Source organism: Passer montanus, unplaced genomic scaffold (assembly GCF_014805655.1).
Source record: "Passer montanus isolate IOZ18808 unplaced genomic scaffold, ASM1480565v1 scaffold51, whole genome shotgun sequence".
Taxonomy (NCBI): Eukaryota; Metazoa; Chordata; class Aves; order Passeriformes; family Passeridae; genus Passer; species Passer montanus.
Window position 1 is genome coordinate 3,116,416 of NW_024370041.1, and position 26,014 is coordinate 3,142,429.

The 26,014-nt window shown below is 42.8% G+C and overlaps 2 protein-coding genes across 10 annotated transcripts in view; one reads left to right on the plus strand and one right to left on the minus strand.

The window, feature by feature from the left end:
* CTBP1 (C-terminal binding protein 1) overlaps positions 1-7,262 on the minus strand; it is a 237,014-nt gene extending 229,752 nt beyond the window's left edge. For 2 of the 3 annotated variants that reach the window (XM_039723848.1, XM_039723847.1), the window contains exon 1: positions 7,112-7,262. The gene's annotated coding sequence lies outside the window, so the exon portion shown is untranslated. The remainder of the gene's footprint in view (positions 1-7,111) is intronic. The other variant, XM_039723846.1, reaches the window with a different exon arrangement.
* A 609-nt stretch (positions 7,263-7,871) lies between these two features.
* The window catches only part of MAEA (macrophage erythroblast attacher, E3 ubiquitin ligase), a 48,990-nt gene continuing 30,847 nt past the window's right edge, over positions 7,872-26,014 (plus strand). For 3 of the 7 annotated variants that reach the window (XM_039723862.1, XM_039723863.1, XM_039723856.1), the window contains exons 1-2: positions 7,905-8,053; positions 25,328-25,510. In XM_039723862.1, the coding sequence (XP_039579796.1) occupies positions 7,985-8,053; positions 25,328-25,510 (252 nt within the window). In that variant the 5' untranslated portion in view covers positions 7,905-7,984. The other 4 variants (XM_039723859.1, XM_039723861.1, XM_039723860.1 and 1 more) reach the window with 4 other exon arrangements.

The window sequence follows — 26,014 nt, forward strand, 5'->3', positions numbered from 1 at the left end:
GAAATATCAGGTTGGTTGTTCTTAAATATAATACATCCTAATAAAGGAGGATGATAAAACAATTTCAAAACACACTGAAAAGGAAATTAATTGTTACGCATCAATAGCTATATCTGGGCTTTTCTCTAGATATGGAAGCTTTCTGCTTCAATCTAAAATAGCAATCTCTATATAAATAAAAATTTTCCTGTGAAATACTAATCCATTATTAATGCAATAACAATGTACCACTCCATAAATGCCAACTCCAACATGAAGAAAACAGCAAAATATCATCCACTGATAGCAGCAATTCAATACTTTTTCCTCCTCTTCCTCTTTATTAGCAGAGAATACAATTATTGAACTTTTAATACCTTTGAAGAAGTCACAATTCAAACAGAAAAGTCAATAAAATGTGTTGACCAATCCTATTGTGAAAACAATTTGTAACAAATGTGAATTTCACTGTTGTTTGGTCTATTTTTAATGATTTGGCCTGAGCAGGAGCACACATTCCATTCATGGGATTCACCAGCAGTGTTGCAGTGATAGTGAACCCAGTGTCCTGAACAGGTACCTGATAACACCCTCTTAGAGCAGCTGATAAGGGAAACTGGGATTGTGACCCACAAAAAGCTCAGAGTGATTCCTAGCAAACCCACAAACACCTGAAAACTCATAACACCGTGCTTCTAGGCTGTGCTCAACTAGCAGCTCCCCTGCCAGCTTCTCATAAAACAAGTGTTTTACAGCCTCAGTGGGGGCAGGGAGGAGGGGAAACCCAGAACTTTACAGTGTTTTATTAAAGATGTGTCTAATGCATTGCAAACACTTTAGCACCTATTACCAGAAAGCTGAACACGCCTCATGTCCCCCAGCTGGCTCTGCACTCTCACAGTAAATGTACTTTTCACTATTACAGAGAACTGGTCCCTCTATGGTGGAAATTGAACCTGACCTCTCCCCTTTCTGTTTCCTAAGCTTTCAAATTGCTAATCACTAATTAGCATCTCTGGTGGCTCTCTCAGAACACCAGAGTTTTATGTGCAAGCATGACAATCCTTCCCATGCCCCTCGGAGCTGATCAGCATAATCTAAAAAGTTCTTCCCTGAGAAGCTCAGGATAACACTGATGCCTCTCAACTCAAGGAAAATCAGAAATGTGGTCCAAGTCTCTCCTGGCTGTAGTCCAAACTCCCCCAATATTTACCAGCTAGAACACTAAGCTCTGATTTTATTTCCTACTTCCTATGACCACCATTTTTGAAGTTTAAAAAAATCCTAACCACATATCATACTTAAAAATAGGAATGCGAAGCAATCCAAATAAATCAATATTGCTTCATTCTGCAAAAACCTAAAATTCATTCACTCAGAATAGCAGATTCTACCTGATTTTGTGCTGCCACTTTGTAATGTGAAAATCTATGCAGGGTTCTGCTTTTGTTTTGTTGGAGTAGGAGGATTATTTTAATATGCAGAGGATTGATTTTGTTCCTGTATGCATGAGCTGTTGATATTCCCAACCAGAAAGACTCCTTTCTAGAATTATCATCAATATATATTACAAGAGAGTGTTTACTTCCACCCTGCCTCTCTCTTAAAAGCCTCCACAGTGTTAATTCCCATAGCCAGGCTACAGGTCTCCTGCTCAAAATTTCTCTTTAGATTTTCTAATCCTTTTCTCCTTAATCTCCATTATACGAAAAGAAATCCACATATGCATGGTCTGTGGGAAGCTAAGTAACTTTACCTCTCACCATAGTTACCACATCTGATTTAACCACTGGCTCTGGACATTGAATCATTGTCCTCTAAGATTTCAGATTTTATTTGTGTATGCCTCAATACATTCATCAAGCATAAAATTCTACAACCAGACTGATTCTAATATCATTAGTAGACGATTACATTTCAATTTATGCGACTGTAAGATAACATACTATCCACCTCTGCTATTTCTGTACTGTGTACTGCTGTTTTCCACGATCTCAGAAGCAAAAATGTTTAAATGTTACGTTATTGACAAGGTTTTCTGTCTAATCCAGTTCTTTGAATGATTCTGAAACAATGTTACATTCAGATTTTCATTAGTGTGCTCAACTATTCTATTAGACTTTTTTGTTTCTCATGGTAACCAATTTTATTTGACTTAACGGAAGCTGTTCAAATATTTAAAGGCACTCCGAGATGGCAGGAGTTTATCTAGGAGCATACATGTTGTGCCACAGATATTCCTTTCCTTGCTCTTTTGGATTCCCCCCCCCTCCTCCCCCCTTCAAAAACAGTAGCAAAGAAATGAGAATCTGGACCTGCCACACTGCAGCGGGAACGTGCTCACTTCATCTGTTTCTGTAAATATTCAAGTTACAATGGGCACATTTCGAAACCACAAGCTCGGTAGGTAGAACAGATGCTTCTTACGTTCCTTCATATGCACCGAATCCCTCTGCCAGAATCGCCAGGCGCAACGCAAGAACTAAAGTATAAACATCTGCAACACCTCTCTGTTTTGTTAACATTCTTTCACACGTTTGCTTGCTAACTCCGAAAAGGCTCGACGGTGTAAAAAAGAGAGAGAGAGAAGGGGGAGAAAAAAACCCAACCAACAACAAACAGTGAAATTAGAAACATCTGCGAGATAGCTAGGGAAAACGGGATGAAACATGAATAAACAAAAACATGGCGAAAGTGGCCTGGGGTTGTTACACTGTCAGATCATTTTTCCAAGCCCAACATCAAGGCTTTTGTTACAACCAAAGCGGTCATTTGCATGGAGAACCAACAGGGTTTCTTCTCCTTCGGCGTCTCCGCGGCCGTAGCACACACACACACACAGACAGACAGACAGACACAGACAGACACACAGGCACAGCACACAAACCCCGCGGCCGAACGCGCACACGGCCCCGCCGCGGAGCCCCCGCACCTGCCCGCGGAGACGCGATTTGGGGATAAAAAAAAAAAATAAATAATAATAGACGAACCTTTGGAGCGCTGCCCCAGCCGGAGTTCTCTCGCTCGCTCTCCCTCCCTCTCTCGGCTCTGCTGTTGCTGACAAGATCAGGCTGAGATTAACAAGTCCATGCCACTCTGCCAAGCTCGCTCCTCCGGCGGCTGCACACACGCCGGGGGCTCGCAATAATCCCAAACTTTGGGAAAGTTAAAAATGGAATGGATTGGAGGAATGTAAAGCAAAATGGCAGGGAAGCAGAAAACACTGCCTGGACAATTATTGCAGCAGCAAGCAGGGCACTGCTCTGTAGTCAAGGCTGTGTCAGCACTTTCTTTCTAAACACCCCTATTTTCAGGGGGCTGTAATTCAGAAAGGAAAAAAAATGCTTATGGCCAAAAATATTGCAGGTAAACCCCCTTCCCTTTGCATTTTAAATCACTCATTTAAACAATTCAGAAAGTTACAGGAGTCTGTGCACTTCTCAGGCAGTCCCACATGCCTTTTTTATGCAAATACAAGTCTTTTTTTTAAAGAGGTTTCACAAGAATTTGACCTACATTGTGAATGCCCCCTCCTTTTTTCTTTTTTTTTTAATAAAAGCAATATAAAACATACCTTAACATCGAAACTCAGTTTGCATAAACATGGGATAATTTCTAAGTAAGTTCTACATGCACATTGCCCGAAAGGTGCCAGATTGGTACCAGAGACATGAAAATGTTCCCACAGATGATCCAGCACAGCCTCTACTGAGGTCTCAACCCCAATTCATTATGGTCACTTGGGAACCCAAACTGCTGAGGGCATCTGCATTTTCCCCGGATAAGGAAAGGGTCCTTATAATAATGTTAAAATAAGGAAACAAAGTGTTTGATCTGTATTTACTACTTTACAACTACACTCTAAACTGTGGCACATCAGGGCAATCGCTGCTGATGTTGTTGATCACAGGGTTTTGGTGGTGGGGACTTTTTCTTTTGTTTGTTTGTTGGGTTTTTACTCTTGACCATTTCCTCTCAAATACAGAAACAAAACTTTTTACACAAGCCATATACACTAAGACACTTTTCAGTCATGTTTAAAGTTACAATAACAAAATTAAGAAAAAAATCGTCCAAACCATGAACTATACAGTCACATTACTACTTTCTTTTGAAGTAAAAATACACATTTATTGTAAAGTCTGTGCAGCAGCCTAAGCCTGCTGGGCAAGCAAACCAAAGCATAAGTCTTGATTGATACAGAATAGCCAAGAAACACGGAGAATCCATGATAATGGACAAAACCACCACACCCACCTGCTGGAGGAAGAGAACTCTACTGAACAGTGGGACAACCTGTGCTCCTTCCCACCTGACCCTGCACAGGCCTTCACATTCCTGCCTCGGGCCAGTCTGGTCTGCAAATACAAGAAATTATGGTGACACACACACACTTCTGCCACCTGGGACTGGTGGAGGGCAAAGAGAAGCAAGCGTGGTAAAATCTCGATTTTTTTTTTTTTGAAGAAAACTTCAGCGTATGAAAGCAGAGCACCGAGGCTGCTGCTCTGCTCCACCAAACAACACACAGAGTGTTTATGTTCCTGAAAGATCCATCATTTGCATGCAGTGTTTAATGGTAGGCAGATGTTTTTCTCTGATCATTAATCTGGAGCAAAGTGGAAGGCTACTGGAAACAAATGAGTGAAGTTCTCCTAAAGGTCTGGAGTATTCTCTGCACACTGCTAAAGTTAAACTAATTGCTAATTCACATTAACAAGACACACAACAAGGACAAACATTAACACATTATGATTCAACTGGACAATAGCAAGAAATACAAAATGGAAGCTGATTTTTCATCTTCATTTTATGACACCAGGGGACAAGGAAAAATAAAGAAGATACAGTACAAAGCTTCTTAGTAGATCCAACTTCATACTTCCTATTGAAGAATAAAGTAGTAGGATTTATAAGAACTCTAAAAGCAAAGGTATATAGGCAATTAAACTAAATTTAATTAAATTAAGACTCAGCTTTATAAGTTTGTATGGTAGGTTAAGCAGAAGACATATATTAACCTAATATTTAAGAAAAAAAATACAACCTTAGTACATTAATGACCATACCCAGCAATAACAACAGCCATAAATATTTTGTTTAATTTAGCAGGAAACTACGCATTTTAACAACATCAAAAGATCATTAGCTTAGTTCTCATGCCCACATTTATCATGCCAACATTTACACTAAAAATCAGCAGCTGCAGCCCAAAGCTGAAAACATGCCAGCAATATGCATAGGTTGTATCAATATTTGCACATGGAGCCTTGAACATAAATTAGTTGACACTCAACACTTCAAGCTTTCTCCCTGAAGTTGCAATATTTAAAGGTTAAAGATTAGACATGCTCCCTCTTGTGTTAAACTAAGAATACACGGATGCATGCTGTTTTCTCTGACATGATGGTTGCTTGGCCATCTGTTCCATCAAGCAACCCCTCTAGCTCTGGCTACTGTCGTCTGACAAAGCTTCACCAACAACCCTCCAGCTGAAAGACAGATACAGTCTGAGCACATCACCTGGATCCACCGAGTGCTACATTAAACTAGCTCCTGTATTATCAGAAAGGACCATTAAGAGATTACATATAACAAAACCTGTTGCAAATACACGGACAAATACACGACCTGATCAATTACACAGCAAGTCACACTTCTTCAATCCCTATAAGCATCACAGAGTTAAGGTAAGCCAGGTTCAAGCTGCTCAGTGCCATTAATCATGGGGAATACTGAAGAGCAAATTTCCTTCTAAATATTAGCTTACAGGATACTTAAGACAGACAGGAAGAACAGGAATATTTTACAATGCCACATAATTATGTTTGTAAATACAGCAACAATTGAGCAAAGTTTTCAATTCTCCACCCAAGCAGCTCAGGGTGAACCATTCCCAGCACAGAATCTTAATGGAGTCAAAATCCCCCCTATAAAAATCCTCTTGCAGGATCTGGTCCCAAGATCGTGTCTAGACATGAATGCTAATCCCAGGTGTAACTAACACAGAAGTTTTTACTAACACACTTCTCAAACAAAGGCTCAGCACCTGGTGTGGGCTTGGTAAATTATGTGTAGGCATACATTTGCTGGTTATGGTCAGCACAAGGCTGAATACTAGGGCAGCTGTGAGTAAATATCAGTAAAAGGAGTCGAGAGCCAAGAGAATCTAATACTCAACAATATGATTTCCCACATTCCCTTTCATTTATCCCCATCCCTTTGTGGTGGACAGACACTTTCAGTGCAATGAGGCCTATGCACATCAGAAATAATGCCACAAAATACTCTCAGAAACATACTTGCTCTTTCAAACCATGAAAGTTAAATGTGCTCGCTCCTCCTGGAAGTACTGGTGTTTATTTTCCCCCAGTCTTCTGCAGACCAGTAACAACACAACCACAATGTTCAGAGAGCAAAGAAATCACCACAGTTATTGACAGATAAGGGTTTGGGGGTCTCTTTAAAGCTTCAAACTCAAGCAGCACACTGCTTGGAGCGCATCAAAAAACGAGACTTTTGACATCGACTTCAGCAGGAGAGTGAAGTTTGTATTTCCTGCAGGTGCCGTGGGCACATGTCCCTTGTGCTGCCAACCTGCTGTGACAAAGGCGTGTCCCGGTGTCCCGGGTCACAGCGAGCACACGGACACTGCCCTCTACCCAGAAAGCGGCTTTATATCAGCACTGACACCCCAAGAGCGGCTTTATTCCCTCACACACACAGGCAGAAACTCTGCAGGACCGCGTCCCTTTCTGTTGTTGTTTTGTTGTTTGTTTTTTTTTTTAATGGAAACACTCACGTACGTCCGGCAGAGGAATGACTGCTCGCTTAAACCGCTGCTTGTCACCTCACAGGGAGCGGCCAGAGGTCAGCGGGTCGCGCCGAGCCTCTGAGCGCAGCCGTGCAGACCCACAGCGCGCCGGGCACCGCGCGGCAGCCCCGGCCCCGCACCTGTAGCGCCCGGCGGCGCCGGCTCCGCTCCCCGCGCGGCTGTGAGGGCAGCGGCGGCCATGAGGGGAGCACCACAGAGACCCCGGAGCCGCCCCCCCTCCCCACCCCGTCCCCCGCGGGGCGGGCGGGACCGGCCCGGCTGCGGCGGGAGCTGCGCCCGCCCCACGCCTCCGCTCACCGGGGGAACTCGGCGCCGGCGCGGGGAGCCGAGGGCAGGGGGGGCTGCCGCCGTCTCCGCTATTTAAACCTCTTCCCGCCGTCTCCGCCTCACTGGCTGCCACTCGCTCCCTCCGCCCCGCGGAACTCACGGGGGCGGCCCCGCCCATCACGATGTACACACAGCCACACGCCGCCCGCCGCTCCGCCCTCCCGCTCCAGACGCAGCCCCCATTGGTTCAGCAGCCTGCCCGTCAACCTGAAAGGGTACAGCATTGGCTGGCGGCGCTGTCCATCACAACGCGCCCCGCCCCTCGCCCCGCCCCTCCCCTTCCCGGACACCTCGGGGGTGTTAAAACGGCCGTTTGAAGTCACCAGCAAAATTTACTTTTAGGCCCCGCCCCCCGAGCGCCAGAGCACGTTCGGATTGGGCCGTAGGAAATCGCTCTCTGCCGCCGCTGAGGGGCCGGGTGTCCGTAACCCCCCCAAACCCCGCCCATCCCGATGCCGTAATCCCGTTTGATTTGTCCGCGCCTCCACGCGGCCCCGCCCACTCCCGCAGCGCTGCCCATTCAGGCGCGGCTCCCCGAGCCCTGGGGCGGCGCCAACACTCACGGCGGGGGAACGTGAGGCAGGCAGCCGCTCATTGGCCGGCGCGCCGTCGCTCTCCCTCCGTCACCGCCCCCTCGGAGCGTACCAAGCCGCGGCGGCGCGGGGGGGGGGAAGCGCGCGGCGTTGGTTCGGCCCGTGTCCATGAGGGCCGGGGCGGGGCGCGCGCCGTTTCCCGGCATGCCGCGCGCGCCGTAGGTAGCTCCCGCCGGGACGCGCTGGGAAGGAGGGCGGGAGGGAAAGGAGAGGAGGGAGCGGGGGGGGGGAGGCCGGTGCCCGATCCAAGATGGCGGTGCAGGAATCGGCCGCTCAGCTCTCAATGACCCTGAAGGTGCAGGAGTACCCCACTCTCAAGGTGGGTGCCGGGCCGCCCCCGGCGCGGGGGGAGCGCGTTAACGCCCTCAGCGTCCCGCCCGAGCAGCGCTGAGGGGGAGCCCCTTCTCCCCTCCCGTTCTCCCCGCCTCGGGAGCCCCGGGGCTGTGGGATGGAGGTTGGGAGCGATTCCTATCGCGTAGTTCCCGCCTGTCCTCGTTTTTCCTGCGCTTGACGTCTCGGCTGGTGCCGCTCCGCTGCTGCTCTTCCCATCCCCCCCCGCCGAGGGAGAGGGACGTGCCTGGAATATGCGGCTCTTCCCTGGTGTCTCCGTGCCCTGAGGGGACGGGGGAGGCCCCCGGGCCACGCTGGGGACACAAAAAGAGCTGGGAAGGAGCTGGGAGAGGAGCGAGGTCCTTGTGCTGTGAGGGGGGAGTGGGCTCGGACGGAGCCGGGCTGGGGGAGAGGGCTCGGGGCGTGTGAGAGGAATGCGCTCCCTCAGGAACACCGAGGGCTGCCCCAAGTGCTCATCCCAGATGATTATCTGGATCTACGTGGCGTTGTTAGGAGACGTGTTAGAGGGGAGGGAGTGGAGGTGGCAGTGTAATATGGTTCCCTGGCTGCTTGGTCCCCCGAAGATGGAGATGAGCTTAAAATATAAAGAGGGACAGACGTACAGGAGGGCTGTGGAGGCGAATGAGCAAAATGCGGTTCGGTAAAAGCTGTTCCCTGAGATGCTGGGTCTGCCTGCAGGATGGAGGTCTCCCAGGGCTGCCTCGGTGGTCTCGGGCTTTGACCAGGGGTTGGGAGGCAGGTGAAGGACTCGGCGATGACCTTAAGCTCAGAGCCTCCGAGAACTGTTGAACTGTAAGGATGATGCTCGTAGGAATGGACGGGAACCTTTGTTTGAAGTCTCGTGTTGTGTATACAGGAGGTTTACCACATGAATAGCAGCAGCCGTGGAAGGGACCTGGGAGAAGGATCTCTATTGCAAAATGCTTATTTAAACATCACTCGTGTCAGAGTATCCACATTTTGCCGTCTGTAGGAGATGTTTATGCAGAGCCAACTTTGTTGTGCTGAGATCATGCTGTCCTTCACACGCCGAGCATTGTGTGCTTTTTACAGCGTTGGTTCTGCAGGTTCTCTGGCCATGTTCTTCTTGTGCATGTCCTCCTCCACCAGCTCCATTCTGCTCGGCTCTGAGAAGCAGAAGGACAAAGTGTGGATTCCCCTTTGACATGTGAAGGCTCCTTTCTGTCGCCCAGAAGTACTTTGAACCTGACAGCATCAGGCTTAAATTTTAAAATAGCTGTAAAGAGCTCTCTGGCACTTTCTATAGCCAGAACAATGTGAAGGCGTTTAATGTTAAGAACATCATTTTAAGACTGCGTTTTAGGTGTATTCCAGCTGTTACCACGGCTTTGGTTGCTACATTCCTGAAAAATTACTGGCAGTGAGGATCAGTGAGTTTTTTGCTTTGGTGCTTATGACTTAAGATGAATTGTCAAGGTGCCAGCCATTTAAAAGGTAGAGAATATTTTGGACTAATTCTTTTATTTTCACAAGCATTCTTTACCCCGAAAATATCTCAACAAAAATATACATAACAGAATGGAATGTTGTTTGTAAAGTTAGCAAGCTAAATAGTAAGAGGGTGAGACACCCTTGCACTGAAACTCTTAATTTCCAAGCAAAGGTGATGTTTATTGACTCTTCCCAGCAGCCGTTCAACCTCTGGGTTGTTCCTGTAATCTTTAGTAACATTTTTCATTGTTTAAAAAAACCTGCCAGAACAGTGTCTGCTCAAATCTTTTGAATGTGTCCTCTGAAATGTTCTCAGCTGTGAGTCATATATCAAAACATTTTACTGATGGAGGTGAAAAAGCAGCACAGAGAAATGAACACTGAGGCTAAAGTCTGCTAAAGTAAGTTGATATGAAATCTCATTTTGATCTTTAGGAGTAAGTGCCTACAAATTTTGTGGGACTGATAATCTGAATTTTTATTTCCAGTTTATTCAAATGCTGTGTAAAATGAATGTGTATCACTTTTTTTTTTTTTTTTTTTTAATTCACCAACACAGTAGCTCAGATGTATCTCTTGGAGCTCTGGTGATTTTCCCTTATGTGAGTAAAATATAAAAGATTGCAGACTTGTATTTATATCCTTCCTGTTTCCTCCCTCTAGCTTCCTCATGCCAGCATCACTAGATAATAGTTGTGTAATAGTTCTACATTTACAGTGTGTTCCACAGAGCACTTTTCATGTGCAAGAGTGCTTCAAACTGCAGAGGGAAATCCCTGCTCCAGAGCTAAATTGTGGCTGCTGCTGGAGTGGAAATACTTCAGCAGTTCAGCTCAGGGGAAGTAAATAGAGTTCTTCAGCTGAATCTAGAGAAGCTCTTTAAGTGTGCAAAATAATTCTTGAATATTCCCCCCCACCCCCTCCAGTCCCTTGTCAAGGACAAGAAGGTTGTCAGCTATTCTTTTACCAAACTGCTGTGGAATTTATTTTTTTTTTAATCCTACTGATGGGGAATTCTGCTAGTCTCAGATGAGAGGTTGTAAGATGAAAGCTGACAATTTGAAAATGAATGAATGCAAACATTGTTATCAGAGTTCTTTGCTGAAAATAATAAACAAGTGATGACAGGAAGCTGGATAATTCATCCATATCTTTAGAGTATGAATAATTATTAAAGTGATAGCAAGCTGTATAGGCTAAGACCCCAAAAGTGGAAGATGGAAGACCCAAAAGCAGGATGGTCACTTCTGAAAATATTCTGGGCTGTTTGTTGGGAAGCTGTTTTGGGTTAGCTGCTCCGCCACTGCTTTAAAAAAAAGTTGCAGCAGGAGAGTTGTAGAAGCACAGGACATGTCAGTGCCTTCTCAGAGCTACTGTTTGGTTTCTTTCATTGGCAGCTCTGTCAGGGAAAATACTGGCAGCAGATTTAATAAGACACTTAACTTCTCATGGAAATGCAATTTTTGGATTGTTACAGGGAAGCATGTAGGAGACTGGGTTTGTTTGAAGTGCATGTTGTTTCTGTCCTGAGTCCATAGAATAGCCACTCTGCAGGCAGTCTGGTCCAGTAGCCTGCCCTCCAAGCAGGCTCAGCTGGAGCAGGTTCCTCAGCACCATGGCCAGACTGTTCTCAATCTTGAGATGGACACTCCAGCCTCTTGGCAAAGCTATTCCAGTGCTTGACTGCTGTTGTGGTACTAAAAGAATGTAATCTTTTGTTGACAGGAAATTTTCTGTATTTCAGTTTGTGCCTGTTGCCTGTTGTACTTTTATGGGGCGCTGCTGAGAGGAGTCTGGCTCCATCTTCTTTGTTGTCCCCATCAGGTATTCACACACCTTGACAAGGCTTCCCCTGGGCCTTTTCTAGGCTGAGCAATCCCAGCCCTCTCAGCCCTTCTTCCCATGTCAGATTCTCCAGTCTGGTAGTGATGTCTCTTTACTGATTCCAGAACTGGACACGGCACTTTGGATGGGTCTAAGTTCTGGTTAGAGCAGAGGGGAAGGATCCCCTTCCTTGACCTCCTGGCAGTGTTTTCCCTAACACAGCCTGGGGTGCTGTTGGTAGCCTTTGCTGCAGGAGCACATTGATGTCGTGGGCAATTTGTCCAGCAGGACCCCAGGCTCTGTTCTGCAAAGCTGCTTCCCAGGCTGTTGTCTCCAACTCGTCCTGGTACAAAGGGTTGTTTTTTCTCAAGTGCAAGACTTTACGTTCCCCTTTGTTGGATTTATGAGGTTCTTGTTTGCCCATTTCTTCAGCCCAGTGAGATCTGTGGAATGGCACCACAAGCACCTGTCCTGTTGACAGCTCCTCCTGGTTTCGTGTCCTCTGCAGACTGGGGAGGTGCCCTCTGAGCCATCACCCAGGTCACTAATGGAAATGTCAAACATCTGAACAATCAACTTTTTACCCAGTGAGGCAGAAGAAGTGCACGATTAATTTTTTGCATAACTGGTTGCAGTACTTTATTTTTGTCCCATGCTTATAAGCTTTACTCTGAGTTGATTTTGAACTTAATTTTAAGAGTCAAGAGTCAAAACTTTGAACAGGTAGCAGCAAAAGTTGTTCAGTGAAAGTGGTTCAAGCAGGACTTAAGACAGAAGTAACAACTTGTAACATTTAGTTCACTGTCTGTACATCAATGTAAGAAAATACAAATGCGTATCACGACAGAATCATGGAATGGTTTGAGTTGGAAGGGACATTGAAGTTCATCTTGTTCCAGCCCTCCTGCCAGGGTCAGGGGCACCTTCCACTAGACCGAGTTGCTCAAAGGCTTATCCAGCCTGGCCTTGAACACTTCCAGGGAGGAGGCATCCACAGCTTTGTGGGCAGCCTGTTCCAGTGTTTTACCATCCTCACAATGAAGAAATTTCTTCCTCATATCTAATCTAAGCCTGCCCTCTTTTAGTTGGAAGCCATTCCCCCTTGTTCTGTCACTACCTGCTGTTGTCAAAAGTCCCATTCCAGCTCTCTTGTAGGCCCCTTTTTGGATTATCTAAGTGCTTTTCAAACAGAAAGTTGGCAAAATAAGCCAAGACTGGATGTTGGTGACAACTCTGCACTAACTCCTCATGAACACTTATCTCACACTAAATCCATCTTCAACCTGGGTGCTCTGACTCACCAAGTGTGCTCAGTGTCCATGCCCAGCGTTCCTGTGCTGCTGAATAATGCACTTCCTGTTTTGACACATGGCGTGTGTGTCAGCAAACAAGTGTGAAATCTTTCCTACTGCTGTTGTTTTCCTGCACTACACTGTTCTGAAAAACACTCTTTTAAGAAAAAGCTAACACTGGGACTTTGTGAGAAGTTTGGCGTTGTACAGTAGCTGAAGAAATGGGCTCATTGGTCTCTTTTCCACCCCTGCCCACTCACTATAAAATACATTTTAAAGTGATTAATCAAGGAAGAAAACGCAGTAAAAGGCAGTCACAGTGTGGTCGTGACCTAGAGCTCTTGCTTGGTTATTAGTACCCCATTGTGCCTGTAGGAAAATACTTGGAGAAAGGTATTCTCAAACATCTTACAGGAGATCTCCTGTATCTTCAAAGTGAACACTTACCTGATGTTGCAATTCCTAGTTGCACCATGCTTGATTTGTAGTGTTTTCACAGGACAGTGGCCTGTGATCTTGTGAGTTTGGTTTGTGTATGTTTGGTGTAGGAATAATATGTTTGTATGGTAGCTAGCACATTGGGATCTTTAAATGTTGACCTAAGACAAGATTTGAGTCTTAGCATAGTGAGTATTTTTCAAGAGCTGGGAAATCAGTAAAGATGAGCTTCAAACATTTCCTAGATACTGTCATAGGAGGAAAATGCTTTACTTGGTGTGCTCCCTAAGCATCTTCAAATTCTTCCCATTGTCTTTCAGATCAGTAGTTCCTGTATAATCAGCATGAGTTGTGCCTTTCAGGCTCACAGCTTTAGGGAAGCACTGCTCTGGCAGATTTGCTGTAAGGACACACTGACAGAATCCATCAGTCCTTGTGAAGTCAAAAAACTGCCTGCGTTGTACACTTGGCCTCCCACAGCTTAAAGCCTGAAGATTCACTATGTGGGAAGTATTTGCTAACCCAGAATGTGAAATATGCCAAAGTAGTTGATTACATACAATATGTGATATTTGATTTAAATAAAGCAGTTTTTAAGACACTTTGTTTGATAGTCAGTAATTTAACTGTCACAACTTCTTTTGATTTACCTCAGCTTTTTTTAAGGGCTCTGTGTATTAACTGGACTTGTAAATCAGTGAATATGAAAGTAAAACAGATAATACATTGAGTAGGACTTTGGTCATTCATATATTCTGATATGGGTCTGCTAATTGGAATCAATAATGCTTAACTGCCTTGCAAGAAATGCTGTCACTTTGGCTGGAATAATTATTTTGGGAGCAATTTGATTGGAAATGGGATCTCTAGCCAGTACCATGGTGTCTGGACCATGCAAACACACAGAAGGACAACGACCTCTTTCATTTAAAGAGGCAAAGAGGTGGTGCTGTGATTAAAATGAACAAATATTTGGAGAGGAAAGAAGGATCAAAACAAATGGAAGGACTTGCTCAGGACACAAACCTGCTGAGTGACCTCAGCTTTGCAACTCAGCTTTGGCCAGGATGCAATGCTTAGGTTCTTGTTAGTACTCCAGTATTTTTACTAAAAGAAGGAAAGCAAAGACATTTCTTTTGAGGTGAAAGTCTGGGGTGGCAGCTATAAACAAGTGCCTTGAAAAGGACTGGCCTCTGATGTCCTCAGGGTAGTTCTAGACAAGGCTCTAAAATGGCTGTGAACTTCCTTATATAGGGATGTAAGACAATTTGCTGTGACTGTAAAATTGCTTTGTAAAGCACTTAATTTTCTTGTAGGAAGCCCTGTTCAAAAGTTCCTAATGTATTCAGCAATAAGTTACTTGCAGTTTGTGTGGCAGGATAATATTTTGAAGGAGTGTGATTGCTTCTGTTGACTAAGTATGTGCGTAGCAGATGGATAGCCCAAGAATTTTTGCTGCTCATTCTCTCCTGTACTGAAGTAGCAGCTTTGAATAATATAATGATGGTTTCTTTCACAGACACAGCTGCTCTGGAATACACAGTACTGTCTTCCTGAGTTGTAAAACTGACTTGTTTGTAACTAAGGCAAGCTACTAGGCTTTACCCTTCCATAACATGGAAATTGTTTTTAAAAACAACTGGTTTTTAATAATTCAAATTACCTCCAACTGCTTTTAGGCTCATGGAGTTACTTTGTTTGGCTCTATATCTATTCAAGATTTTATTTTAATGCTTTTACCTAATTTACCTAAATCTAGATGTTATTTTAAGCCATCCATTCCTCAAATATACTACTACTCTTTTAACTTTATTTTCCTTTTCTGATTTTGCCTAGAACAAGGAAAATCTATTACTATTTTAAGGAATTGATAAGAGCTACTCATCAGAAGGGCTCACTGAAGAAGTGCTGATATCATTTACATTTTGGATAAGTCCAGTGACAAATAACAATGCTGACTGTGGTCTGAAGCAATCCAAGAATCATTGAGGGAAAAAATGAACTATATAAAAATACAGAATTTCAGTAATTCTGCATGGAAGTTCTCAATTGTTACTTCTTTGAGGGAGGATTTTCAGTAGTTTATGTACCCTGCCTCATTTTTCTATGGCATCATATATAGTAGATATCCTCTACTTTTCTGTTTTGTTGGAGTGGTGAGCATGGTGTTCTAATTTAATCTCAAGAAAACAGCTGAATGCTTGAAAGTGATGTTATGGGGTTTAGTTTTTCTCTTTGACACTGTTTTCTAAAACTCTGCAGGAGATGCTTCATTTTTCTTACATGTTCCTGTATTTCCTTGTTCTTGCCTAAAGTGGTGCTAAGTTGTCTTTGCTTCTAGTTTTTTGAAAGGCAGTTTCATCACTGCATCTGTTTTCCCTAGCTGTCTGGCCAGGCTGAATTTCATGTAGGGGCATTTGAAAAAAGGTTATTTACACCTCAGAGTCTTCACCAGAATTGTCTTGGACACCTGTAGATTCATACAAATCTCTGGTGCTTTTCAGGTGTTTTAAGCTAACTCAGTTGAGGAGAAGGAAGCACAGCATTTTTCTGACCCTTGAAAGGAGAGCTTAGTTCTGTAATGCTTCCCCCCACCTAATCGGGTAGGACTCTTTATTTTATTTTCTTGAAACTCTTTTTATTCTTCCCTCTAATTTTGTGACTTCATGTACTTGATAAGAATTTTACAAATCCATTTTTAATTCCCCCCTGCTCATGACTGCGTTAATTTGAAAAGATACACAATGTAGGTTTTTGTGTTTTTTTAAAAAAATCACTTTTTACGTGGGAAGGAGTTCCTTTCAGCCAAGATACTTTAACACTGAGGATGCACACAGAGATCTGTCAAGTCAGGATATATAGTTAAAAGTTCCCTCTGTAGGAATTTGTACCAGTTAGACCCAATTAACTACTTTATATCAAATACAGAAAGAAAATTGATGTTCTTTACAGAATTGCAAACCTAAGTAAAAGATGCTTGTTTCTGTTGTCTATACTGTTTTCCATAAAAATGAGGTTTTAGAAAAGAAGCCTTTGAAAATTCCTGTTAGCAGGAGTCTGGAGAATAGTTAATGATCTTTTACAACCAAATACTTCTTCCTTCAATTGTCTTTTTTGAAATCTCACTTTTACTCTATAATTCCCAACAACCAAATGATAGCTACACAAACTTTTTATTACTTTTTTCTACTGCATTTGGGTAATTTCATCCATGCAGTTACTGGGGGCTAGAAACATTTTGAGTAATCCTGTGGTCTGAAAGTGATTGTGTTTTAGTTTCCATTTTAATTTGGAGCTCCTTAGAATTGAATCTATGTAAGTAAAGAAGGAATTTGGCATGTGTTGTAGTGTGTGACCAGATCAGTGTGAGAACTGGTGTGCTGAAAGTCTAATGTAAGGCTAAAGAGTTGGAGGAGAATAAAGGCTTACATTTTTTTCAAAACTTCAGTCATGAAAGAAATGTGTAATTCAGTCTTTCAATACTGGTCTGTACCAGTTAGAAAAATTTGTGGGCAGCATCAAGGTGGTATTTGGAATTTTGCACAGCGGCCATTAGACTTTGGCCTAACATCCTCCACCTCCCCAGGAGCAGAAATGCAGCATGTAACACTTGTTATAAAAACCTTTTTTGTTTTGGGAGAAATCCCTTTCTCCTGTGTTGAGTCCTCCTCTTAATTCTCTGATAAATGCTGAAGTCTGGGGATTTTGTTGGATAGCTGTGGAAGAAAGTGTAGAAGACTGTTTCCATGATTCTACTTTAAGTAAAATTTTTAGTGAGATTTTTAATACATGTAATTGGTTTTTCCCTTCCAGCCAATGGCTTATTGATGCAGAAATAGTATCCTGACTAATCCAATATGGAATAATGTGCATCAGTTAATGTGACTTTTAAAAAGTGCATTCCATGTAAAGATATTGGAGTTGTTTTTAAAAAACTGAAGTGGGCAGTGAGGTGGGCTTGGTTGATAGTTTATTCATATCACTGAATGTTTTTTGGAGATAAGCCTTACCCGGAACTCTTGCAAAAGACTGAAGTCCTTATGCAGATAAGAAACTGGGCAAGATAAAAAACAAACATCAAGATTTAGTAGCCAGCTTCTCTAATGGAGGAAGATTGGTGTTAGGATTTTGCTGGCATCCTGGTGATATTCAGCTGTTTGAACAGCCTGGAAGAAAATGTAAGTGCTGAGATGAAGCAGTTTCCTTGATGATACTGAGATAATTGAGGTATTACAGATGTAGCCAAAGTGTGAACCATTAGAGAAAAAATAATGAGAGACTGAATGGGTGTTCAAATATATTAAATTCAGTATAGACAAGTGCAGTGTGATACAGTTTATGGTGGAAAGAAAATTAATCTTAGTCATATATATAATAACTGAGTTGGAAGTGATCATGCTTGGTCAGTGGGATCTCAGGGCTAATAGTGAATGTTTTGTGTGAGTGGCCAGGTTAATGTTAACAAACACAGGACAGAAGTGTTGGGAAAGGGGAGAATGGAGAGCTCACAACACAGCAGTTAAAATCCATGATTTCTTCTTCTCTCAAGTAGTATGAGTTACTCTTATTTTCTCCCTTCTCTCATCCTGAGGAAGGGTGTAGTAGAACTGGAAAATGGCTACAGAAGGACGAGAATGATTGGAGAGATGGAATGTTTGTCTTTAAGGATTGGTTCAAAAAGAGTCTCTCCAATCTCAAGATATATGGGAAGTATGCAGGAGAAGGAGAGGGTTCCCTTTTTTGCTTCCAAAACAAGAACAAAAGGGTTTCAAATCAGTTGAAAAGTCAAAAGTGAAGAGTATTTCTTCACATAGTTGTGAGCCTGTGAAATATCTCACAACAGGATGTTGCAGTGCTAAAACTCAGGTCAACAGCAACCAGAGTTCGTGATGAGAAACACCCTGTGGTGTTTCTACTATTAAATTCCCACCTCTGGCTCAAGAAGTCCAGTGAGACTTTGGGATTAGTAACTTTGTTCTTGCCCTTTTTCAAGTGCCATTCTCTTTCTGGATATCATCAGAGAAAAGACAGTGACAGAGGGGATTTTTGATCTTATCTGGTATGGTCGTTCAGATCTTCATATGGAAATGTATTTGATGTCTAAGTTAGCAAAGATGAATTCATTAAATTAAGGTAGGAGAGTACTTCTGCAGACAGTGTTAAATTTGGGCTTCTGCTCAAACCTTGGCCAACTTCAAAGCTAATCTGAGTTGTTCAGAGTCCTGCCAAGTTCTGAAAGTTTTTGAGGGTGGAGATTCTGTCACCTTCCTGGGCTGCTGTTCCAGTGCTTACCAAGTCTTCTGATTGAAATATTTTTTTATGTCCAGCTGGAATTTTCTTTAGTGACAGTTGTCAGCTCAGCCTCCTTCCTTTTTGCTCTGTAACTCCGGAAGGTCTGGCTGGCTCTTATCTGTGACCTTCACCTTTTGGTGGCAGAAAGCTTCTATCAGATTGTGCCGCTTCCAGCTCCCCGAAGCCTTCCCTTCTGCAGCAGAAACAAGCCTGCCCCTTTCAGCTTCTCTTGGACTTTTTTTTTATCCTCCATCCCGCTCACTGTCATGGTGGCAGCCTTCTGGACTCTCTCCAGGTTGTCAGCATCTCTTTTTCAGTGGGAGGAGGGAGTGACCTGAAAACCAGACTCAGTATTCCAGATGGGTCTGCATGAGTGCTGAGCATAAACAATCACTCCTCTCAACCCACTGCCTTTAGTCTTGCTAATGCAGCCTGGGATGGGGTTAACCTTCCCTGCCATGAGAGCCTGTTGCTGATTCATGTCCCACCTGCTGGCCATCAGGACGTCTGCATCTTTTCTTGCAGTGGTGCTCCTAGCTAGTTATTCCACAACCAGTGCTGAAGGCTGGAGTGGTTTTGTGCCAGATATTGGGTCCTCATGTTTGCCTTGATGATGTTTCATGAAGTTCTTGGTATTTTTCTCCAGTTTGTCATTTTTTCTGAATGGCAGCTCTGACACCCATTTATAAAGCACTCCACCAGCTTGCTCTCTGTGAGCTTTTTGTGTGTTCTGTAGTGCAGATGGTTGAAGGTGACGTTTGTTGGAGGTGATAGCATTCCTGGGGAGACAAAGCAGTACTTGTAATTGGCCACCAAAAGGTTTGGAACCACTGACCATTATTCTTAGAGCCTGACTAGTCAGTCCCTAACCCATCCTGTATTCAGCCATTGAGTCCATGTCTGCTGTTTGGCCACAAGTGAGACAGTGTCAAAAACCTCACTGCTATTGGCATAAAAGGCTACCAGTGTGCTCCTGCCATTCAGAGACAGTTCATCACTGAAAAAAAACGATGTTGTCAAGCTTGATCTGTGTATGACAAATCTGTGCTGGTTGTTCCTAGTCACCTTTATAAGATTGGAAGTGGTTGGGGTATTTTGTTGGGTTTTTTTTTCCGTGTACCTTTCACAAGAACTGAGATGAGGCCCCAAACTCAGTTGCTCTTGCATCATCGTGAAAGCTTAGGAGAAGACCTTACCAGTAAAGACAGAGAAGGCATTTAGAAGTGAGACCTTGTTGTCCTTGGTAGTTGGGTCACAAACTCAATTCTGTAGATGCTTTTCATATTCCTTAAGCTGCTGGTGTCTGTAAGGCCCTGGTAATTGCAATTACTTATCTGAAGTCTAGTTAATTAAGTGGATGTATGTGCTGGCTCTGATGGTAACGAGAGCTGCATTTCTAGCTGTAACTCAGAAGGCTTTTGTGGCTGGACAGCTACAACACTTCTGCAAAGATCAATTTTGTTTTGTTATGTTGTACTCTATCCCAAGCAGAGAGCCCTTCAGCAGTGTCTGTATTGAATTTGTTTGCAAACCCCAGGTGCTCAGTGAGTGACTGCATCTGTTGTGGAAGCTACAAGTGTGCAAGAGGCTGAAACCTCACCACATTCTCAAAATGCCATTTAGCTGCTTGACAGAATTCAAGGTGCTACAGTGAGCATAAGTCCAGTCTGGATGTCTGACTTCCAACAGCATAAATGCCATTGAGGTAGCAAAGCTTTTTAAGCTTTGATCACTATAATTAATAAACTTCTATGAGGGGAAAATGGTCTGCATTCTCCTCTCCCTTTTCTTATTGTTAAAGGCTATATAGATGGTATGCCCTTATCACAGGTTTTCTAAAGGCGTTTTTCTCTGAGTCTGTAGAGATAAGCAAGAGCTGAGGTGGGAGTGTTTCTATATAGTCAGCAGCTGTTTCTTCTATATATTCAATTTGTGGAGAGAGTACAAAGTGTGCACACATAGAGACATTCAGAAAACCTTAAGAGAAGAAAAATTAATCTCAGTAAAATCTTGATAATGAGTGTAAAAGCAATATGCATTGTAGGACACTGTGTTAAGGATTAGCTGGTTTAGAATCACAGAAGGGTTTACTTTGAAGGGAACTCAGAGATAATTTAATTCCAGCCTCCTTGCCATGTCCATTAGACCAGGTTGCTGAAAGCCCCATCCAGCCTGGCCTTGAACACTTCCAGGCATGGGTCATCCATAGCTTCTCTGGATAACCTGTGTCGGGGCCTATCCACCTCACAGCAGAGAATGTCTTCCTCATATCTCATCTAACCCTGCCTCTGCCAGTTTGAAGCCATTCCCCCTTGTCCTGTCACTCCATGCCCTTGTGAAAAGCCCCTCTCCCATTCTCTTGTAACCCCATTAGGTACTGGAAGGTGCCATAAGGTCTTCCCAGAGCCTTCTGTTCTGCAGGCAGGACACCCCCAGCTGTCTCAGCCTGTCCCCACAGCAGAGGGGCTGCAGCCCTCTGATCACCTTTGTGACCTCCTCTGGACTTGCTCCAGCAGGATCAGATCCTTCTTGTGTTGAGCTGGGTGCAGCAGTGCAGGTGGGGCTTCAGAAGAGAAGGGTAGAGGGACAAGATTGCCTCCCTTCACCAGCTGCTCACACTTGTTTTGATGCACCCCTGTATGCAGGCGGATTAATATTATTTATGTTTCTTTAAATATTTATTTGCAGGCTGATAATTAACACTTGAGAAGTGTATACAGTTTGCAAAACATCAGGTTGCAACATATGCAAGCATTTAATACTGGCTGGGTTTTTTTGTATTTTTAATGTGTTTTCAAAAAACTCAAGAAAATGGAATCACTTAGTAAGTGAATGGCTTGTTGAAAAATTTATTTTTATGAAAATATATTTAAATTCACTCTGCTTAAGGGTATTTCAAGTTACATTTGATATGGCTTATGAAAAGAAGGATTGCCTACAGTTGTCCAATTTGAATAGTTTTAGCCACTTCATGATTTGAGAACTCTGCCTTGCTTTGGTACCTTATTTGCATTCATGGGCAGGAAGAGGACTGTGTTTGGGCAGAAGGCCAGGTAGTAAACTTCACAGTTGAGTTCCCAAGAGTGCACTTAAAAACTCCCCCTGACATCCTCAGCTCTGCAGTTTTCTACTCCTTGCTCTCAACTGAGCCATCAGCGTGTAGCTCTCCTGGCAGTCCTTCATCCTCTTCCACCAGTTCAAGCTTATACACCCAGAATAATCTTCTTCTAAGTCTTGTCTCCACAGCTGGAGGTTGTTGGAGCATGTTCTGGGACAGCACACCACTTTTTAGGCTTTTTTGAAAACAGTGTGAAGTAAGTCCTGAAATGAAGAAAATATTTGTACCAGGTTAATCAATCAGTTGTCTCTGCTTTTTTGTTAGCATTTAGCACCTGGAAACAGTCACACTACAGTTGCAGAAGCCTCCAGCCAAGCAGACTTCACATCACAGCAAAATTTTGATCTTGGAAAAACTTGTGTTACTGGAATTTTACCCCTCGTGTAGGTTGATCTAACTTCAGTCAAATTCCTTTTCACTAGGTTTAAGTTTGACCTGGTTTAGTACATGCTTAGGTTGAATAATGTGTCTGCAGCTGTGGGAGCTGGTGAACAAAAGGAGCAGAATCTGTTTAGTGCCACTGGATTTAAATGTGCTGCCCACTAATATTTTACAACTCTCCTTTGTATCCTCCTGTATGTTCACCCTATGAGCCAGCTGGGTGTGGTTTTTCAAGCTCTAACGAGTAGGACAAGTTGGTTTTGTGCTTGTGCAGAGCATGTTCTGGTCAGTACTTGCTGCTGTATTTCAAATTTTCTACAAGCTGATTTATTCTTTTTTCCTTAAGGTAATGCTTCCCTAGGCTGACTTCTGTAGGTCACTCCTGTCTCTAAATAATGACTGTGTAGTCCAGGTTTGGTCACAGAATGGTTCTGGCAGGAAAGATTCCAAGTCTCTATTAGGTTTATGGCAATTAATGAGATATAAATCTTGCATCTGTCTCTTAGTCTGAAAACTTTGGTGTTCACAGTGTTCTAACGATGGTGCCTGAAAATCCAAGTGAACAATAATTAAAAATTTTTAGAATTGCATTGTCCAGAACACTTTCTTATATGTTCTTCTTTCATTAACTTCCATTATTGGTGGAAAAAAAATGATCCTGTTGGTACAGTGCCTGTAACTTTTGAAGGGTCTGCAGTAGAGCAAGCCAATGCTTGGGAGCTGGGTCTTTTGACTCCTTGGAGCTGCAGGAGTAATAAAAGAACCAGTAAATCAAGATGCAAATTCAAGATAAAATCCTGCTTTGTAAGGAATGTAGCAGTTGCAGTTCTGCATTTTGGCATTCATAGACTCTGTCCCTGTAAAGTAAGTGTAAAAGCTGTACCTAGATATGATTCACAAACATTCTCATGGAAACTGTTGGCTCTATAATAAGAAACGAGTGCCTGTGCAAATTATGAAAATCTCTGGTAAAGTGTATTTACTGTCAGCTTCAGTTATGCAAATAATTTCATTGTACCTTTAATTTCCCTTGTTATGACATACTAAATTATGTTTCTCAATATGTTTACTTTTATTTACTTTCAGAGTATATAGTGGAAACATTTCAACTCATAGTCTCTTCCACAGAAAACATTCAGATTGTTTTTATGGTAGGGGGAAAAAAAAGATAAAATTCAAAAACCTATTGCACCTAGACATTCTAAATGATATATAGTGTTACCAGCTGAAATTGAAAGTTCAATTGTTCTAAATGTCATATGAACACAGTTCTGTGCCAGAGCTCTGCATGCTGAAGAGACAGAGCACAGGAAATGGGTGCTGTTACTGCTCTGGAGTGCAGATAAGGAACTAGGGAAAAGGGGGATGAAACACAGACTTTTTTCCCAACTGATTTAGATCTGTGTCCAGCTGACTGCTCAAAATTTAACAAAAGCACTTTCTGTACTAAAAATGGTACCTCAAATTAATAGTAGCTTATGAAAGTCTTTATTGATGCAGATTTTCAGTGTGGCATGGAAAGCTTATTAGCAAAATACTTGCAGAAATATTTTTTGGTGAACAGTAAGAAAGATACAGGGGGAAAAAGAAGGGAAGAAGTTGTCTTAATGCTGTCTGGCATCAGGTGTTAGAGCTGGAAATGAGTTTCTACGTTCAAAAACATGAGATGTCAAAATAATGGCCTCCTAGAACATCCATTTTGTCCGTGGATCTCTAAAATATTTCATTTTTTTGTGTAAATGGAAAAAAGAAATGAGGGTATGAGATGGAAGATTGTTATATAGGCACTAAGTAGGTGTTGAAGCCTATTATTTGTCATGGTTTATGTGGCTTGAGTTTTGGGTGGGTGTACTGCTGGGATTTTAGGGCAAAATGTATAAGGAGAATAATTGTTTTGGCTTGGTGCCTTCTATGTCTTGTGCTGTCATTTGTTTAGGTCTTAGTTTGAGATACCAGGAACCATTATTAAATAGATCACTTCAGTCTTGACAAGAGGAGCCCTTTCATATCTTATCAGGATTATCCTTGTCTTTTATTGCTACTACAAAGAAGCACAGGCTCTTGTAGGTAATGCAAAGTCTTGGAAAGAAATGCTTTGGCTCATCTTCCTTCCTCTGAACCAAACTGTTCTCTGATGGAGAATTGCAGTGGTGCTGGAGGAACCTCTTTGCTAATAGAACCCAGAAGGGGTGTGGCCCCTGGGGATACTTCCTTGCATGCAGATAATTAGAAGGAGGAAAACTGAGACCTTGATATAATTGATTAGAAGTTATATGCTTGAAGGATTTGTAATCAAACATATACGTGATATGTACGAAACAGAGCACTGATTGTGCTTCCTGTTTTACCTTTAACATGGATAATCTGATTGCCATCTAAATTATGCCTTTGATTAATGGAAAGGCAATCAAGATTATCATAACTACCTGAAAGAACTTCTCATGGACCTTTAAAGATTAAAGACATGGCTGAATTAAGTGTATAGCACTGAAATGTTTTTTAAAATTCCTGTTTCTGTGAAGTAATAGAATTTCCTGACTAAATTGCTTTTGCTGCCACTGTAGTGGAAGCAGCTTAACACTTCCTGTAAGCTTTCCCCAAATCATTCCCCAGCCTGTAGACAGCTGCCATCCTCGTGTCCCTAATGGCCATCAGTAGCAGCTTTGATTCAACTGTTCCACAAAGGTGTGGGACAAGGAGGACAGGAGACCTTGAAGACTGGCAATCTCTTAACTCAGGAATAGAGCATTAGAGTAAATTAACCAGTTTAGTCATACCTTGTAGGCTTTTATCACTAAAATAAAATTTACATGGGTTTCTCTTTGCATTCCTTATAGCCCTTGTCTATACAGAATATATTTTACTTTTTAGTATTACTTCCTAAAAAGAAGTCTTTCACGGATAGAGGTATGTAGGAGACTTGTTGGATTTCCTGAATAACTGTAGGTGTACATGTATAAATTTTTCAGTAGCCAATATGCATTATACATGCTTCCTCTCAAAGGAAACTTTCTCTTTTGTAATGAGTTTGTGAAGGGAAGCAATGTAAAATTAGAAAGTCATGGTCTGAAGGGTGATCTCTTAGTTGTGGTTCAATTTGTAGCTTTCCTTTTGTAGGTACAAATTTGTCTTCATATTCTGTTGTCCCTGGATTGTTTCCATCAGTGCTTGCTACAGCCAAAGCAGGATAGGTGAGCCTGGTATCAGACAAGAAATTGCAGCATTTTTCCTGTTGTTTTTTCATAATCTTTGAAGTGTGAGCTCCTTGCTGAGAGAACTTAAATAAGGGTTTTAGTACAGGAGCTCAAGTTCAATCAGTGACCTCGAGTCCCCTGGAACCAACGTGGTCTTTGGGCTGCATCAGATGAAATCATCAGTCTTTCTAAGCTCTAGAGAAGCTGACTTTTTAAACACAAATTCTGATGACTTGCTGTGTCTCCTTCAGGTGCCATATGAAACCCTGAACAAACGATTCCGAGCTGCCCAGAAGAACATTGACCGCGAGACCAGCCACGTGACCATGGTGGTGGCGGAGCTGGAGAAGACGCTGAGCAGTTGTCCTGCTGTGGACTCTGTTGTCAGTCTCCTGGATGGGGTCGTTGAAAAACTCAGCGTTCTGAAACGCAAGGTCAGTGAATGCTGTTCTGCCTTCATTGCAGCGCTGTTTGCTTGGATTTTCTTTTCAAGGTAGCAGGCATTGCTGAATCTTTAAAAGCCTTGGAATGCACAGTGAAACTTTGCTGCACTCTGCTTAAGAAACACGATTTGGCAGTCCTTGTCTAAGTATGACAAACTTCTGTTGAGAGGTAAAGGTAATAGATATTTGTAGTTCTGAAAACTACTTTACTAACACAAAAGAAATAGTAGCAAAATGAATTGATTTGTATCAATTCCTGCTTGTCTAATGGAAAGGTTTGTGTAATTGAATTAATTGATCACTGGAATAGCAAAACAGGTAGATGAAGCTGAAAAATGGGAAACCTCCAGTGCAGGACTAGTTGTATGCAGTGTTGAGACTTCCCTGCAGAAGAAAATGCAAGTTGTCCTGGACTGTTACTTGAAAATTTTTTATAAACGCTCAACTTGCGTTTATAAACGATTCCTAGGGAATATTAAGATTCCTAGGGAATAT